At 46.0% G+C, this 17,245-nt stretch overlaps 2 protein-coding genes across 2 annotated transcripts; both read left to right on the top strand.

Annotated features, from left to right (window-relative positions):
• Positions 1–5,800: 5,800 nt before the first annotated feature.
• Positions 5,801–7,484, top strand: LOC143784327 (E3 ubiquitin/ISG15 ligase TRIM25-like). Its single transcript, XM_077272474.1, has 2 exons — positions 5,801–5,822; positions 5,893–7,484. Exons 1-2 carry the CDS (start codon positions 5,807–5,809, stop codon positions 7,443–7,445), a joined length of 1,569 nt encoding a protein of 522 aa, XP_077128589.1. The 5' UTR covers positions 5,801–5,806; the 3' UTR covers positions 7,446–7,484.
• Positions 7,485–11,432: 3,948 nt separating this feature from the next.
• Positions 11,433–15,022, top strand: LOC143785321 (E3 ubiquitin/ISG15 ligase TRIM25-like). The gene has a single exon (XM_077274071.1). It carries the CDS (start codon positions 12,455–12,457, stop codon positions 14,021–14,023), a length of 1,569 nt encoding a protein of 522 aa, XP_077130186.1. The 5' UTR covers positions 11,433–12,454; the 3' UTR covers positions 14,024–15,022.
• Positions 15,023–17,245: the final 2,223 nt, after the last annotated feature.

Below are 17,245 nucleotides of genomic sequence, written 5' to 3'. Positions count from 1 at the left end.
TAACAATCTGTATAATACAGCGATCAAATTATTTACAGTGGTGCAAAAAATGGTGTCATTGATTTTTTTCTTAATTAAACCCAGAAATTTTTAATAATAATAGAAAAAAAAGGCCTCATTCACACAGTGTAAATGCTGTATGTTTTCTGCAAGATCCGCACCACACGACGCAATAACAATTATTATTATTACTAGATGGTGGCCTGAATTACAGATATCACTTACAGTAAACAAACTAACAAGTACAGACTGATACAGAGGGGCGAGGACCCTGCCCTTGCGGGCTTACATTCTGCAGGATGGTGGGGATGGAGACAATAAGTTGAGGGTTGTAGGAGCTCTGGTGCTGGTGAGGCGGTAGCTTCGGTAGTGATGAGGAGGCAGCAAGGTCAGTGCAGGCTGTAGTCTTTCCTGAAGAGATGGGTTTTCAGGTTCCATCTGAAGGATCCGAATGTGGTTGATAGTCGGATGTGTTGGGGCAAAGAATTCCAGAGGATGGGGGATATTCTGAAGAAGTCTTGGAGGCGGTTGGGTGAGGAGCGGATAAGTGTGGAGGAGAGAAGGAGATCTTGGGAGGACCAGAGATTACGTGAGGGAAGATATCAGGAGATTAGGTCAGAGATATATGGAGGAGACAGGTTATGGATGGCTTTGTAGGTCAGTGTTAGTAATGTGAACTGGATACGCTGAGGGAATGGGAGCCAGTGAAGATTTTTGCAGAGGGGGAAGCAGAGGAGTAGCGAGGAGAGAGATGAATTAGTCGGGCAGCAGAGCTAAGGATGGACTGGAGAGGTGCAAGGGTGTTAGCTGGGGGGCCGCAGAAAAGGATGTTGCAGCAGTCAAGGCGGGAGATGATGAGGGCATGCACAAGCATTTTAGTAGATTGACGGTTGAGGAAAGGACGGATTCTTGAGATATTTTTGAGCTGGAGGCGACAGGATGTGGAAAGAGCTTGGATGTGCGGTTTGAAGGACAGGGCAGGGTCAAGGGTTACTCCGATGCAGCGGACATCCGGTACGGGGGAAAGCGTGATGTCATTAATTGTGATAGGTCAGGTATGGAAGATCTATGAGATGGAGGAAAGATGATGAGTTCAGATTTGTCCACATTGAGTTTGAGGAAGCGAGAGAAGAAAGAGGATATTGCTGATAGACACTCTGGGATTCCGGACAGCAGGGAGGTGACATCCGGGCCAGAGAGGTAGACCTGAGAACAGAGCCTTGGGGGACTCCAACAGAGAAAGGGTGGGATGAGGAGGTAGTGTGGGAGTGGGAGACGCTGAATGTGCGGTTGGAAAGGTATGAGGGGATCCAGGATAGGGCAAGGTCTTTGATGCCAAAGGAGGAAAGGATCTGTAGTAGGAGACAGTGGTTAACTGTGTCAAAAGCAGAGGACAGGTCTAGGAGGAGAAGTGCAGAGTATTGTCCGTTAGCTTTGGCTGTAAGTAGGGCGTTAGTGATTTTGGTCAGGGCTGTCTCAGTTGAGTGATGGGGGCGGAAACCAGATTGTAGATTGTCAAAGAGCAAGTTAGATGAGAGGTGGGAGGAAAGTTCAGCTTAGACATGCTGCTCCAGGAGTTTGTAAGCGAATGGGAGCAGCAATATTGGGCAATAGCTGGACATAGTAGTTGGATCGAGGGTTGGCCTTTTAAGGGTAGGTGTGATTGTGGCATGTTTGAAAGCAAAAGGGAAGGTGCCAGAAGTTAGTGATAGGTTGAAGAGGTGAGTTAGGGATGGGATAAGTGCGGTGGTGAGGTTGGGGAGGAGGTGGGATGGGATGGGGTCGAGCGCACAGGTGGTGAGGTGCGATTTGGAGAGGAGACAATTAAACCCCCCTTCAGTGATCTTGGAGAGGGAGGTTATAGGGTTTATGCATTGGTCTGGTATACAAAGGGGTTGTGGTGGTTGAACAATGAAGACTTGCCTTGTTTGGTCAATCTTAAGGTACCGTTACACTAAACGACTTACCAACGATCACAACCAGCGATACGACCTGGCCGTGATCGTTGGTAAGTCGTTGTGTGGTCGCTGGGGAGCTGTCACACAGACAGCTCTCTCCAGCGACCAACGATCAGGGGAATGACTTTGGCATCATTGAAACGATGCCGAAGTCCCCCTGCAGCACCCGGGTAACCAGGGTAAACATCGGGTTACTAAGTGCAGGGCCGCGCTTAGTAACCCGATATTTACCCTGGTTACCATTGTAAAAGTAAAAAAAAAACACTACTCACCTTCTGATGTCTGTCACGTCCCCCGCCGGCGGCTTCCCTGCACTGAATGTGTCAGCGGCGCCGGCAGTAACAGCGGTGACGTCACCGCTGTGCTCTGCTTTACGGCCGGCCGGCGCTCACACAGTCAGTGCAGGGAAGCCGCCGGCGGGGGACGTGACAGACATCAGAAGGTGAGTATGTAGTGTTTTTTTTTTTTTACTTTTACAATGGTAACCAGGGTAAATATCGGGTTACTAAGCGCGGTCTTGCACTTAGAAACCCGATGTTTACCCTGGTTACAAGTGAACACATCGCTGGATCAGTGTCACACACGCCGATCCAGCGATGACAGCGGGTGATCAGCAACCAAATAAAGGTCCTGATCATTACCTACGACCAACGATCTCCCAGCAGGGGCCTGATCGTTGGTCGCTGTCACACTATAACGAGATCGTTAGCGGGATCGTTGCTACGCCACAAAAAGCGTGATGTTGCAACGATATCGTTAACGATATCGTTATGTGTGAAGGTACCTTTAGTTTTAAAGTGTGTGGCAAAGTCCTCAGCAGATATGAGGGAGGTTGGAGGGGGCAGTGGTGGGCGGAGGAGGGAGTTAAAGGTTTTGAATAACTGTTTGGGGTTGTAGGATAGGGAAGATACCAGGGTTGCAAAGTAGGCCTGTTTAGCAGAGGTGAGAGCAGATTTACAAGCGAGTGTTGCCTGTTTGAATGCAGTGAAGTCATCTTGCGAATGTGTTTTCTTCCAATGCTGCTCTGCAACCCTGGACAGTTGCCGGAGCCTTTTAGTGGTGTTATTGTGCTAGGGTTGTCCATTGATTCGTCACAGTCTGCCATGAACGAGAGGGGCGACCGTGTCAATAGCTGATGCAAGAGTGGCATTGTAGAAATCAGTGGCAGTGTCTGTGTCGTGGAGTGAGGATATAGAGGACAGTGGTAGGATAGAGTCAGAGAGTGTGTGGGCGTCTAGGTGTGCAAGGTTTCTGCGAGGGTGCGCATTTTGCTGGACATGGGTGACCGGTGAGGAGGACAGGGATGAGAAAGTGAGCAGATGGTGGTCGGATAGAGGGAGAGGGGAGGTGGTGAAGTTAGATAGAGACCAGAGACGGGTGAAGACCAGGTCTAGTGTATGTCCGTCTGTGTGGGTGGCTGTGGAGGACCACTGAGTAAGTCCAAAAGATGAAGTAAGGGACAGAAGTTTGGAGGCTGTTGACTGAAGGGTATCAGTGGGGATGTTGGAGTCACCCATGATGATGGTGGGAATGTCAGCAGAGAGAAAGTGAAGAAGCCAGGTGGAGAATTGGTCAATAAAGGCAGTGGCCGGGCCTGGAGGTCGGTATATGACGGCCACTTGGAGGTTGGAGGGAGAGTGGATGCGAACAGAGTGGACTTCACAAGAGGGGAGGATAAGGGAGGGTAGAGGTGGGATTGGGTTAAAGATGAAAGTTAGAAGAAAGGAGAAGACCCACTCCTCCACCATGTCTGTTGCCGGGATGAGGGGTGTGGGTGAAGTGGAGGCCGCCACAGCACAGCGCAGCAGAGGAGGCTGTTTCAGAGGGTGTTAGCCATGTTTCTGTGAGGCCGAGGAAGGCAAGATTGTGAGAGAGAAAAAGGTCATGAATCACATGAAGCTTATTGCAGATTGAGTGGGCATTCCAGAGTGCTCCAGAGAGAGGGAACAGGGGGGTGGGCATCAGGGGCACGGGTTTTATGTTGGAAAGATTGCGGTAATTTGCATTAGATAGGGAGCGATAGGAGGGGGTAGTCATGGGAGGTATGAGCTGTGGGGGTCCAGGGTTGGGAGATATGTCACCAGCAGTGAGAAGCAGAGAAAGGGAGAGCAGGTGGGAGAAGGAGAGTGGGCGGCTTGTTTTATGTTATATTAGGACAGATTTGAGGTTGAGGAGCAGGTCAGCAGAGGAGGACGGGTGGGGAGGTAAGAATGAAGGGGAGATGATTATTTGGTTAGAGGGTGCTGAGGATTGTGGATAGCGAAGGAGAGAGAGGATTAGTGGAGTAAGCAATCTTGATTTTTACGTTTACGCTGCATTTTTATGCCTTTTCCCGTCTATTTGATGCATTTTTTGTGCAGATTTGAAGCTGTGTAAATGCTGCATTTTTATTCTGCTACATTTTTTGTGGAGAAAATCTGCTGTGTTTAATTGTTCAAGCAAAGTGGATGTGATTTCATGTAAACTCCTGACGGCTGTGGTCTAAGGATGCTGCTGAACTCTGTGGTCTTGTTTTTTTTTCTTAGGCTACTTTCACACTTGCGTCGGTATGGGTCCGTCGCTAAGTGTCGGGCCGACGTACCGACGCACGTTGTGAAATTTGTGCATGACGTGGGCAGCGGATGCAGTTTTTAAACGCATCCGCTGCCCATTCTGAAGTTCGGGGAGGAGGGGGCGGAGTTCTGGCCGCGCATGCGCGGTAGAAAATGGCGGACGCGACGTATGAAAAAATGTTCCCTTGAACGTTTTTTCGTGACGACGGTCCACCAAAACATGACGGATCCGTTGCACGACGGACGCGACGTGTGGCCATCCGTCGCGATCCATCACTAATACAAGTCTATGGGAAAAAACACATCCTGCGGGCACATTTTCAGGATCCGTTTTTTTCCCAAAACGACGCATTGCGACGGACGCCAAAGGACGCAAGTGTGAAAGAGGCCTTAATTAGGAGCCTGAAATAAAAACAGTTGTATTTTTAAAGTAGAATCAAAGTTTTTCTGCAGTATAAAAAAACATTAAAAACGCGGCTTCACATCTGCCCCAAAAACGAACAAAAGAAGGAAAAAGGCAAAAAAAAATGCAGCAACAACGTAATAATCAGAGCAGATTGTTATTGTGACGTTTGGTGCGGATCCTGCAGGAAACGTGCAGATAAGAAACAGCAGAAGAAACGCAGGATTTAATCAACATGTGAACACAGCCTTACAGAATATTTGCCAAAATGGCTCTAAAAAAAAAAAAGGCCACATTCACACTTTCAGTACTTGGTCAGTATTTCACATCAGTATTTGTAAGCCAAAATCAGGAGGGGAACAATCAGAGGAAAAGTATAATAGAAACTCGTCACCACTTCTGTATTATCACCCACTCCTGGTTTTAGCTACAAATACTGATGTAAAATACTGACCAAATACTGAACGTGTGAACGTGGCCTAATAAATAAGAGAACCTTTCATCTGAGAAAATCATTAATAAAACACTGATGGTAAAAACTGACCGAACACTGATGAAAATCAGAACAAAACCACTGACGGACAATGGTTTGTGATTTCATGGACGTCTGAATGAGACCTAACGATGAGTCCTTCATCAGTCACATACAGCGTCATCTGTTTATTTCAGCCTGATAGGAAGGAGTGGAAATTAATTTTACTTTACCCAACTCAAGATTTGCGAAAACTGTTTGTATGAAATAACATTTTCTGCTTACTTCCCTGTCACTGAACTGATGGTGGATTCTCTTGATGACCAGGTGGAGTCACTCCACCTTCTAATCCTACACCAGATCCTCATGGCTGATCATTGAGTACTTTCTTCCCAAGTGTAGATCAGCAGTGAGCATAACCATGGAGCTGAAGGGTTAGTTATTCTCAGAACTCACCACCCTTCTTATGGAAAGAAACTTTTAGCTTTTGGTTCCTTCTCTTTCCCACTACAATGGCGTCTGCTGAACTGAGGGAAGAGCTGAACTGCTCCATCTGCCTGAGCCTCTATACAGATCTCGTATCCCTGAGATGTGGACACAACTTCTGCCGCTCGTGTATTGTGAGTGTGCTGGATGCACAGGAGGCGGCTGGAGGGTATTCCTGTCCTGACTGCAGAGCACAATATCCGGAGCGTCCGGCCCTGGAGAAGAACCATAAGTTGGAGAACATAGTGGAACGTTTCTCATCTACACGGCCTGGTATGGAGGACACTGGTATCTTTTGTGCTTACTGTACAAAGTCTCCTGTACCGGCACTGAAATCCTGTCTGCAGTGTGAGAATACTTTCTGTAACGACCACCTGATTGTCCACAACAAGACATTAGATCATATATTAATAGATCCCACAAGATCTTTTGACAACAAAAAATGTTCCCTCCACAAGAAGGTTCTGGAGTATTATTGCCCGCAGGATGCGGCTTGTCTGTGTGTGTCTTGTTTGATTGGCGAACACCGAGGACACCAGGTGGAACTTCTAGATGAGGCTTCTGAGAAGAAAAGAAAGAAAGTGATGGAATATCTGGACGAACTAAATCCACAAAAAGTAGATATTCAGAAAAGAGTCCAGAATCTGCAGGATCATATGAAAAATATCCAGGAGAAAGCCTCCGATAAGAAGAAGAACGTCAGTAAGATATTTATGGACATTAAGAAGCAAGTGAAAATGGCAGAAAAGAAAGCGGTGAGCGAGGTCTCCAGGCAGGAGGAGAAGATTATGTCCCAGATAGCTGATCTGATCAAGAAGCTGGAAATGCAGGAGGACGAGCTGTCCAGGAAGATGCGTCACGTGGAGGAGATGTGTCGTGTCACCGACCCAATAAGGATCTTACAAGAACGTGACATTACAGTGTGTAGTCATGGAGGTGATGAGGACACAGGAGGAGATGGTGAAGAGGTCAGTACTGATGTGGATAAGGTTCTGATCTCACTGACCTTACACCGATCTATGAGGGATATCGTCACCAATGTAACATCAGAGCTCGGGGTCCATGTCCCAGACATATTGCTGGATGTGGACACTGCTCATAGATGGGTGAAGATATCAGATCTGAAAACAGCAACAAATTCAGATAACATACAGGTGAGGCCAGAATCACCAGGAAGATTTGTGACTTACTCCCAGGTGTTAAGCAGATGTGGCTTCTCCTCAGGACGACATTACTGGGAGGTAGAGTGGGACCAGCTAGGAGACTGTGCCATTGGATTGTCCTATCCCAGAATAGAGAAGAAAGGAGAAGAGTCTTGTATTGGATCTAATGATAAATCGTGGTGTTTGGATATGTATAATGGAGGATATACTGTATGGCACAACACAGATGTATTAACCCTCAGTGTAAAGCCAACATGTCCAACACTTGGGGTCTTCTTGGACTATGAGGCCGGGCGTCTGTCCTTCTATGAGCTGTGTAGACACTTACACACCTTCACCGCCTTCTTCACTGAACCCCTACATGTTGTCTTCTATGTGTATGATGGAGCCTCTGTTACAATAAGAAGCTGAGGCCGATGTCGTCCTCGTCACATTATAATTCCATTATTCCTTGTCACATGGACACATCTGTATATAGTGAGTTATGAGCAGGACCCCCTAATAATACACTGTATATGGCGGAGTCATGGGGGAATTGTTCCTATCGGATTGGTTTGTCTACCTTGGAGATGAGATGCAAAATCAATAATGGAGGAAAATTGATATTGAAATATTAATGGGTAAATTGTGCTAAAACTGATAATTGTTGATCACTAACCCCTTCCTGAAAACCTCTGTACACGTCCGGCACAATTATTACGTTGGTTCACAATCAGAGCTGGGTGTTAGCTGTATATCATAGCTGACACCCTGCTGTCCTTAAGGTACTGAGAGCAGGAAGTGACACTGTCAGTGCAAGACTGATATGCCTAATACACTGTCAGACTCACCCACCTAACACCGGACGCACGTTTCACCATTGCTTCACCTCATTGTAGATTGTAAGCTCTCACGAGCAGGGTCGTCTTATTTTGTCTTATTTTTGCTTTATTACTGTATTGTTAACGTTGTTACTTATGACTGTTGTGTTTGAAACAGTTAAACTGTAAAGCGTGCCAAAAGGAGAAAAATTGAGCATCTATACCGAAAAGACAAAACATTAACAGCAGAGTTTGTCCATATCTTAGACATAAATTTCCGGGCCAGCAGAGTGAGACATGATATATTGTCAAGATGATTATTCCAAATCTTTGATATAAGTTTCCAAGTCATACGATGTTGGGCATATTGCTGGTACAATCCAAGGATTTCATAATTCGACATGAAGCATGAAAGGCTAAAGGGACTGATTAAAAACACGAATTAAAAACAAGAACAAATGCGTGCAAAACATCAGTGATATTTATAAAAATGGTACAAAACTTAAATTTTCATTAAGCCCTTTGGGATGGACTGTATCCAATGTCCATATCCATCTGGTTTCTTTCTGTGCCAGTCTGGATCTAACCCTCCCTCCACGAATCCCCGGATCCACAGTATCAATTCCACGGACTCTAAGCGCGGTACCATCACAATCATGATGTAACTTAAAATGACGGGGCAGGGTCCGAAGCGTGGATGCGTCACCATGGCCGGCGGCCGCCTCAATGCCCAATGCATGCTCACGCACGCGTACTTTAAGTTGACGCGTGGTGAGTCCTATATAGATCAAATTGCAAGGGCACATAGCGAAATAAATCACATTACGAGTAGTACAGGTAATGTGTTTCCTAATCTCGTTCTTTCTCCAGAAGAGTTCCTAAATGTATCTATGCGACATTTGATGTCTTCTGGCAATGTGAACACCGTCATTGGCTGCAGTAATCATCACCTTCCTTTGGATGATAAGATAAAGTCCTGGTGTCAAAAGGCCTGAGGGCATTCTGTTTAGGCTGGAGACTGGATGTCCAACTGAAGAACAATGTCTCATAATTCAGCTCCACATGGAATGTGTCACAGAGAAGATGTTCAGTTCAGGAACAATAGCTTCTCCTCCCCACACCACAGGGTTCTGTATCCTCCAAGAGCCGGAGACACAATGTCCATCTACAATGTAGATTCTCTTTATTCTATTCAAAGAACAGAGGACTTCACACCCCAGGAACTTGTGTGACCACAATTTACAGCAGATGGTCAATTCCTTTCATGTAGGTTTTAGCTGTTATGTAGAGTTAAGGGAATGTTCCTTGCTCTTACTATACATAAACTGTCGATATACCAGGATGGGGGATGTATATACCAGGATGGGGGATGTGTATACCAGGATGGGGGATGTATATACCAGGATGGGGGATGTATATACCGGGATGGGGGATGTGTATACCAGGATGGGGGATGTATATACCAGGATGGGGGATGTATATACCGGGATGGGGGATGTGTATACCAGGATGGGGGATGTGTATACCAGGATGGGGGATGTATATACCAGGATGGGGGATGTATATACCGGGATGGGGGATGTGTATACCAGGATGGGGGATGTGTATACCAGGATGGGGGATGTGTATACCGGGATGGGGGATGTGTATACCAGGATGGGGGATGTATATACCAGGATGGGGGATGTATATACCGGGATGGGGGATGTGTATACCAGGATGGGGGATGTGTATACCAGGATGGGGGATGTATATACCAGGATGGGGGATGTATATACCAGGATGGGGAGATGTATATACCAGGATGGGGGATGTGTATACCAGGATGGGGGATGTATATACCAGGATGGGGGGATGTGTATACCAGGATGGGGGATGTGTATACCGGGATGGGGGATGTAAATACCAGGATGGGGGATGTGTATACCAGGATGGGGGATGTGTATACCGGGATGGGGGGTGTATATACCGGGATGGGGCATGTATATACCAGGATGGGGGGATGTATATACCAGGATGGGGGATGTATATACCAGGATGGGGGATGTGTATACCAGGATGAGGGATGTGTATACGAGGATGGGGGATGTATATACTAGGATGGGGGATGTGTATACCAGGATGGGGGATGTGTATACCAGGATGGGGGATGTATATATCAGGATGGGGGATGTATATATCAGGATGGGGGATGTATATACCAGGATGGGGGATGTGTATACCAGGATGGGGCATGTATATACCAGGATGGGGGATGTATATACCAGGATGGGGGATGTGTATACCAGGATGGGGGATGTGTATACCAGGATGGGGGATGTATATATCAGGATGGGGGATGTATATATCAGGATGGGGGATGTATATACCAGGATGGGGGATGTGTATACCAGGATGGGGCATGTATATATCAGGATGGGGGATGTATATACCAGGATGGGGGATGTGTATACCGGGATGGGGGATGTATATACCGGGATGGGGGTGTATATACCGGGATGGGGGATGTATATACCAGGATGGGGCATGTATATACCAGGATGGGGGGGTGTATATACCAGGATGGGGGATGTATATACCAGGATGGGGGTGTATATACCAGGATGGGGGATGTATATACCAGGATGGGGCATGTATATACCAGGATGGGGGGGTGTATATACCAGGATGGGGGATGTATATACCAGGATGGGGGATGTATATACCAGGATGGGGGATGTATATACCAGGATGAGGGATGTGTATACCAGGATGGGGGATGTGTATACCGGGATGGGGGATGTGTATACCGGGATGGGGGATGTATATACCGGGATGGGGGATGTATATACCAGGATGAGGGATGTATATACCAGGATGGGGGACTGTATATATCAGGATGGGGGATGTGTATACGAGGATGGGGGATGTGTATACCAGGATGGGGGATTGTATACCAGGATGGTGGATTGTATACCAGGATGGGGGATGTGTATACCAGGATGGGGGATGTGTATACCAGGATGGGGGATGTGTATACCAGGATGGGGGATGTGTATACCAGGATGGGGGATGTGTATACCAGGATGGGGGATGTGTATACCAGGATGGGGGATGTATATACCAGGATGGGGGATGTATATACCAGGATGTGGGATGTGTATACCAGGATGGGGGGATGTATATACCAGGATGGGGGACTGTATATATCAGGATGGGGGATGTGTATACCAGGATGGGGGATGTATATACCAATTGGGGGATGTATATACCAGGATGGGGGATGTATATACCAGGATGGGGGATGTGTATACCAGGATGGGGGATGTGTATACCAGGATGGGGGATGTGTATACCAGGATGGGGGATGTGTATACCAGGATGGGGGATGTGTATACCAGGATGGGGGATGTGTATACCAGGATGGGGGATGTGTATACCAGGATGGGGGATGTATATACCAGGATGGGGGATGTGTATACCAGGATGGGGGATGTGTATACTAGGATGGGGGATGTATATACAGTACCAGGATCGGGAATGTATATACCAGGATGGAAGACAAATATACCAGGATTGGGGATGTATATACCAGGATGGAAGACAAATGTACCAAGATGGGGCTTGCATTTTTAGCAGTATTTCAACAGTATTTCTGTGAAAAAATCATGAGCGTCTCCACAACGCAGAACAGGTGTCAATACTTCAATTACCGTTTTTCTCTGTAAGTTCCACTCCTTTTTTTGGCATTGAAAATACTGATGAAATACTGATCATGTGAACGTGACCTTATAGATAGAAGCTTTGCAATTATTTGAGAAAATCACCAATAAGAACTGGCACAGTCCAAGCACTGATGAAAATCGGAACAAAACCACTGATGAACAAGATTTCTCTCGCGCATCACCCCTACTCTATAAACTCTCTACCCCAACATATCAGACTCTCACCTACCATCGAAACCTTCAAAAAGAACCTGAAGACCCACCTCTTCCAACAAGCCTACAACCTGCAGTAACCACCGATCGACCAAACCACTACACGACCAGCTCTACCCTCATCTACTGTATCCTCACCCATCCCTTGTAGATTGTGAGCCTTCGCGGGCAGGGTCCTCTCTCCTCCTGTACCAGTTATGACTTGTATTGTTCAAGATTATTGTACCTGTTTTTATTATGTATACCCCTCCTCACATGTAAAGCGCCATGGAATAAATGGAGCTATAATAATAAATAATAACAATAATGAATAACGTTTCGTCTTTTCACTGATGTCTGAATGAGACGTAATAATGAGTCCTTCATCAGCCACATACAGAATTGTCTGCCGCACTCCGACTGTATATTTCAGCCAGACACTTGCGAGTGTCTCCTCTTTTTATGCACTAGAATTTTCTGCTTACTTGCCTGTCCCCGAACTGGTGGTGGATTCTCTTGATGACCAGTTGGAGTCATTACAAGTCCTAATCCTACACCAGATCCTCATGGCTGATCAGTAAGGGCTTTCTTTCTAAGTGTGGATCAGCAATGAGCACAACCATGGAACAGAAAGGGTTAATTATCCTGCACAGACTCTCCCGCCCTTTTTATGTAAAGAAACTCTTTCCCTTTCAGTTCCTGCTCATTCCAATTTCCCACCACAATGGCTTCTGCTGAGCTGAGGGACGAGCTGAAGTGCTCCATCTGCCTGAGCCTCTATACAGATCCCGTATCCCTGAGATGTGGACACAACTTCTGCCGCTCGTGTATTGTGAGTGCGCTGGATGCACAGGAGGCGGCTGGAGGGTATTCCTGTCCTGACTGCAGAGCACAATATCCGGAGCGTCCGGCCCTGGAGAAGAACCGAAAGCTGAGGAACATAGTGGAGTGTTTCTCATCTACTCAGCCTGATATGGAGGAGACCAGAATCTTCTGTACTTACTGTGATTCTCCTGCCCCGGCTGTAAGAACATGTCTGCAGTGTGTGGCATCTTTTTGTGAAGAGCACCTAAGCAGACACACTAAGTCACCAGAACATACCTTAGTTGACCCCACTGAAAACCTGGAGGAAAGAAAATGCTCCACACACAAGGAGATGCTGGAATACTACTGTCCTATAGACGCTGCCTGTATCTGTGTGTCCTGTTGGGTGGCCGGAGATCACAAGGGACATGATGTGGAGCTACTGGATGTGGCCTCTGAGAAGAAGAAGGAGAAACTTAGGGAATATCTGGATGAACTAAATCCACAGAAAGCAGAAATTCAGACAAGAGTCCAGAATCTGCAGGATCGTAAGAGGAATACCCAGGAGAAAGCCTCCGATAAGAGGAAGAACATCAGAAAGATTATTATGGACATTAAGGAGAAACTGGAAATAGTAGTGCTGAGCAAGGTCTCCCGGCAGGAGGAGAAGATTGTGTCCCAAATATCTCATCTCATCCAGAACCTGAAAATACAGGAGGGCGAGCTGTCCAGGAAGATACGTCACGTGGAGGAGATGTGTCGTGTCACCGACCCAATAAGACTCTTACAAGAAAGTGACATTACAGTATGTAGTTATGGAGGTAATGAGGACACAGGAGGAGATGGTGGAGAGGTCAGTTCTGAGGAGGATCTGGATGAGGTTCTGATCTCACTGACCTTACACCGATCTATGAGGGATATTGTCACCAATGTAACATCAGAGCTCGGGGTCCATGTCCCAGACATATTGCTGGATGTGGACACTGCTCATAGAAGGGTGAAGATATCAGAAGATCTGAAAACGGCAACAAATTTAGAAGTAGAACAGGAGAAATCAAAATCATCAGAAAGATTTCTGTTTTTTCCCCAAGTGTTAAGTAGACATGTTCTCTCTTCAGGACGACAATGCTGGGAGGTAAAGTGGAACCAGATAGGTGTATGTGGCATCGGATTGTCCTATCCCAGTATAGAAAGGGAAGGATATAAGTCTGGTATTGACAATAATGATAAATCTTGGTGTTTGCTTATGTATAATGGAGGATATAATTTAGGATATAATGTATGGCACAACTCAGTCGGATTAGCCCTCAGTGTAAAGCGAACATGTCCGACACTTGGGGTCTTCTTAGACTATGAGGCCGGGCGTCTGTCCTTCTATGAGCTGCGTGACCCCATCAGACACTTACACACCTTCACCGCCTCCTTCACTGAACCCCTACATGTTATCATCTGTGTGCATTTTGGGGCCTCTGTTACAATCAGAAGCTGAGGCCGATGTCGTCCTCGTCACATTATAATTCCATTATTCCTTGTCACATGGACACATCTGTATATAGTGAGTTATCAGCAGGACCCTCTAATAATACAGTGTATATGGGGGGATTTTTACTATTGGATTGGTTTGTTTACCATGGAGATCAGATGCAGAATCAATAACTGAGGCGAACTGAAATATTAATGGGTAAATTGTGCTAAAACTGATAATTGCTGATCATTAACCCCTTCCTGATATCCTGTGTACATGTGCGGCACAATTATTTTGTTGGCTCACAAGCAGAGCTGGGTGTTAGCTGTATATCATGGCTGATACCCTGTTGAAAAAGTCATGGTCGGTGATAACCCCTATCGTGGCCATTTGACCCCTCTGATGACTCTGTCGATGGTGACAGTAGTATCTGTTTATTTTAATGAGGGGGCACCCCATGATTCTGATTACGCGGCGCCAATGGCAGACATGATGACCCCAGGCTGAGTAATGTCAGATGGTCACCCAGCTATAGTGGCCTCTAAGGTTCTGCCATGAGCAGGACCTAACACACCTCACTGTCAGACTCACCCACCAAACACCCGACGTGCGTTTCACCATTGCTTCATCAGGGGTCTGGTTGGTGAAAAGCGCGTTGTGTGTCTGGTGGATGAGCCTGAACATGTCCTCATTATCATGTGCACTATTTGCAATTTATCGTATGGGACCTTAATACTGTTGCCACCTTTATTCTTATTTCTTTACCTCGTTTTTAGATTTGAATTCATTAAGCGTTTACATTTGATTGCATATTAGTTTATATACCTTACTCATAATTTTGGAACAATTCTATGATTTCCATGGTTGGGGTAATTCTTTTCTCTAGTTATACTTTCCACCGTTCTTTTTATTGGCTCACCCACCATTAATGTCTATGTTTATTATGTTGGATATTTCTTCTCTTTTAAAAATTATTCAATAAAGATCATCGATCATTTTTTATTCATATCTACTTTAGTCTTCTTATATTTCTTCTTTTCTGGTTAATAAACCAATCAGGTAAAATCCATGTTCAGAAAGCCCAATGTCCCCTTCTGACTCCCGCATCGTGCAAAGGGGAGAACTCATCTAAAAGGCTTCTCCAGGTCTAATCAGTGATCACCTACCACTGCACAGTTCATCAATATGAGATCGATGTGGGTCTGACACCCGGCACACCCACCGATCAGCTGAAAACTGCTCCACCAAAACAAGGTCCGGGCAGAATTTACTGCAGGACTCGGCATCGGCCACTAAACATTTTATTGGACGGCTGTCTTTGGCCCGTACATCGCTTAGTTCAGGCCACTGCAGAAGCAGTTTTCAGCTGATTGTGGGACTGTCGGACCCCCATCAATCATATATTGAGATGAGCCATCGAGCTTTAGGTCCTGGACACCTCACGTAATAATCTAAGAGGTGTGTGTCTCCAGAAGCACCAGCTGGGCACAGTGTATACAGTACAAAAATCGCATATTTGCAAATTTTCACTCTGCAACATCCACTACTGCACACAAATTTTTGGAAAATGCCAGTGTGGTCAAAATAGTCACTACACCTCTAGATGATTTCCCTGAGAGTAAGTTGCTAATTCAGGCCACTTTTGGGGGATTTTTGGCCTCTAAAGTTACCGTCACATTAAGCGACGCTGCAGCGATATAGACAACGATGCCGATCGCTGCAGCGTCGCTGTTTCGTCGCTGTGTGGTCGCTGGAGAGCTGTCACACAGCTCTCCAGCGACCAACGATGCTGAAGTCCCCGGGTAACCAGGGTAAACATCGGGTTACTAAGCGCAGGGCCGCGCTAAGTAACCCGATGTTTACCCTGGTTACCAGCGTAAACGTAAAAAAAAAACACTACGTACTTACATTCCGGTGTCTGTCCCCCGGCGCTGTGCTTCTCTGCACTATGTAAGCGCCAGCCGGAAAGCACAGCGGTGACGTTACCGCTGTGGTCTGCTTTACGGCCGGCCGGCGCTCACAGTGCAGAGAAGCACAGCGCCGGGGGACAGACACCGGAATGTAAGTATGTAGTGTTTGGTTTTTTTTACGTTTACGCTGGTAACCAGGGTAAACATCGGGTTACTTAGCGCAGGGCCGCGCTAAGTAACCCGATGTTTACCCTGGTTACCAGTGAAGACATCGCTGGATCAGTGTCACACACGCCGATCCAGCGATGTCTGCGGGAGATCCAGCGACAAAATAAAGTTCTGGACTTTCAGCAACGACCAGCGATATCACAGCAGGATCCTGATCGCTGCTGCGTGTCAAACACAACGATATCGCTATCCAGGACGCTGCAACGTCACGGATCGCTAGCGATATCGCTCAGTGTGAAGGTACCTTTAGGGGGCTCTTCAAATGGCGCCCAGATCTTACACCAGGAAACTCTTTGCCCCAAAAGCCAAATGTTGCTCCTTCTCTTCCAGCCAAAAAGAGCTCCAGAAGTCACAGATTGACTTCAGTAAAAATTGCTGCACAATTTTTCAGTGTTTTCTCTCATTGCACCAAGAGTGCACATTTCAACCACATCTTTAGCCGCACAGTGGGCAGAAGTTCTAGTGAAATCCCATCCACTCTGTTTGGACGTAGCGTAAATGCTGTGTTTTTTTCTCCTTCATTTTTTTCATGCAGAAAATCTACTGCATTAAACCCCTTCATCCCCGAGCCTGTTTTCACCTTCTTCTCCAGGCCAATTTTTTTCAATTCTGACCATTTTCACCAGATCCCACTGATTCGGAGATAGCATTCTCATGAAATATTTTACTTCATAATAGCGGTAAAATGTGTTTTGATATGATTTGCATTTATTTATGAAAATATCGAAAATTTGGCAAATTAGAACATTTTGAAATTTTCAAACTTTTAATTTTCATGACCTTAACCAGAGAGATATATTAAACTACTCCTCTCCATGAATTAATCTAAGGGTACAGTGATCATACTGACACTACAGGTATGTCATAGAATTTTATACCTTTGGTCAATGTATAAAAAATTACATTTATAATTTTTACTACAAAAAAAATTTTTAGTCTCAGATTTAAAATTTTCACATGGGAAATGGGTAAATCTGGCAAAAAAAAATGTCCACAATTTCTGCTGAATATAGAAATGCCTGATATGTGGCTGTACAGTACTACTTAGCCACATGGCGAGACTCGGGAGGGACGGAGCGCTATTTGGCTTATGGAGCACAGATTTTTG

This window comes from Ranitomeya variabilis, chromosome 7 (genome assembly GCF_051348905.1).
Source record: "Ranitomeya variabilis isolate aRanVar5 chromosome 7, aRanVar5.hap1, whole genome shotgun sequence".
Lineage (NCBI taxonomy): Eukaryota > Metazoa > Chordata > Amphibia > Anura > Dendrobatidae > Ranitomeya > Ranitomeya variabilis.
Note: the sequence above shows the minus strand (reverse complement) of the source record. Positions and strands in the feature narration are given on the sequence as shown.

Excerpts from the sequence above, each read along its gene's own strand:
- LOC143785321 (XM_077274071.1), top strand. The coding sequence starts at position 12,455 with ATGGCTTCTGCTGAGCTGAGGGACGAGCTGAAGTGCTCCATCTGCCTG.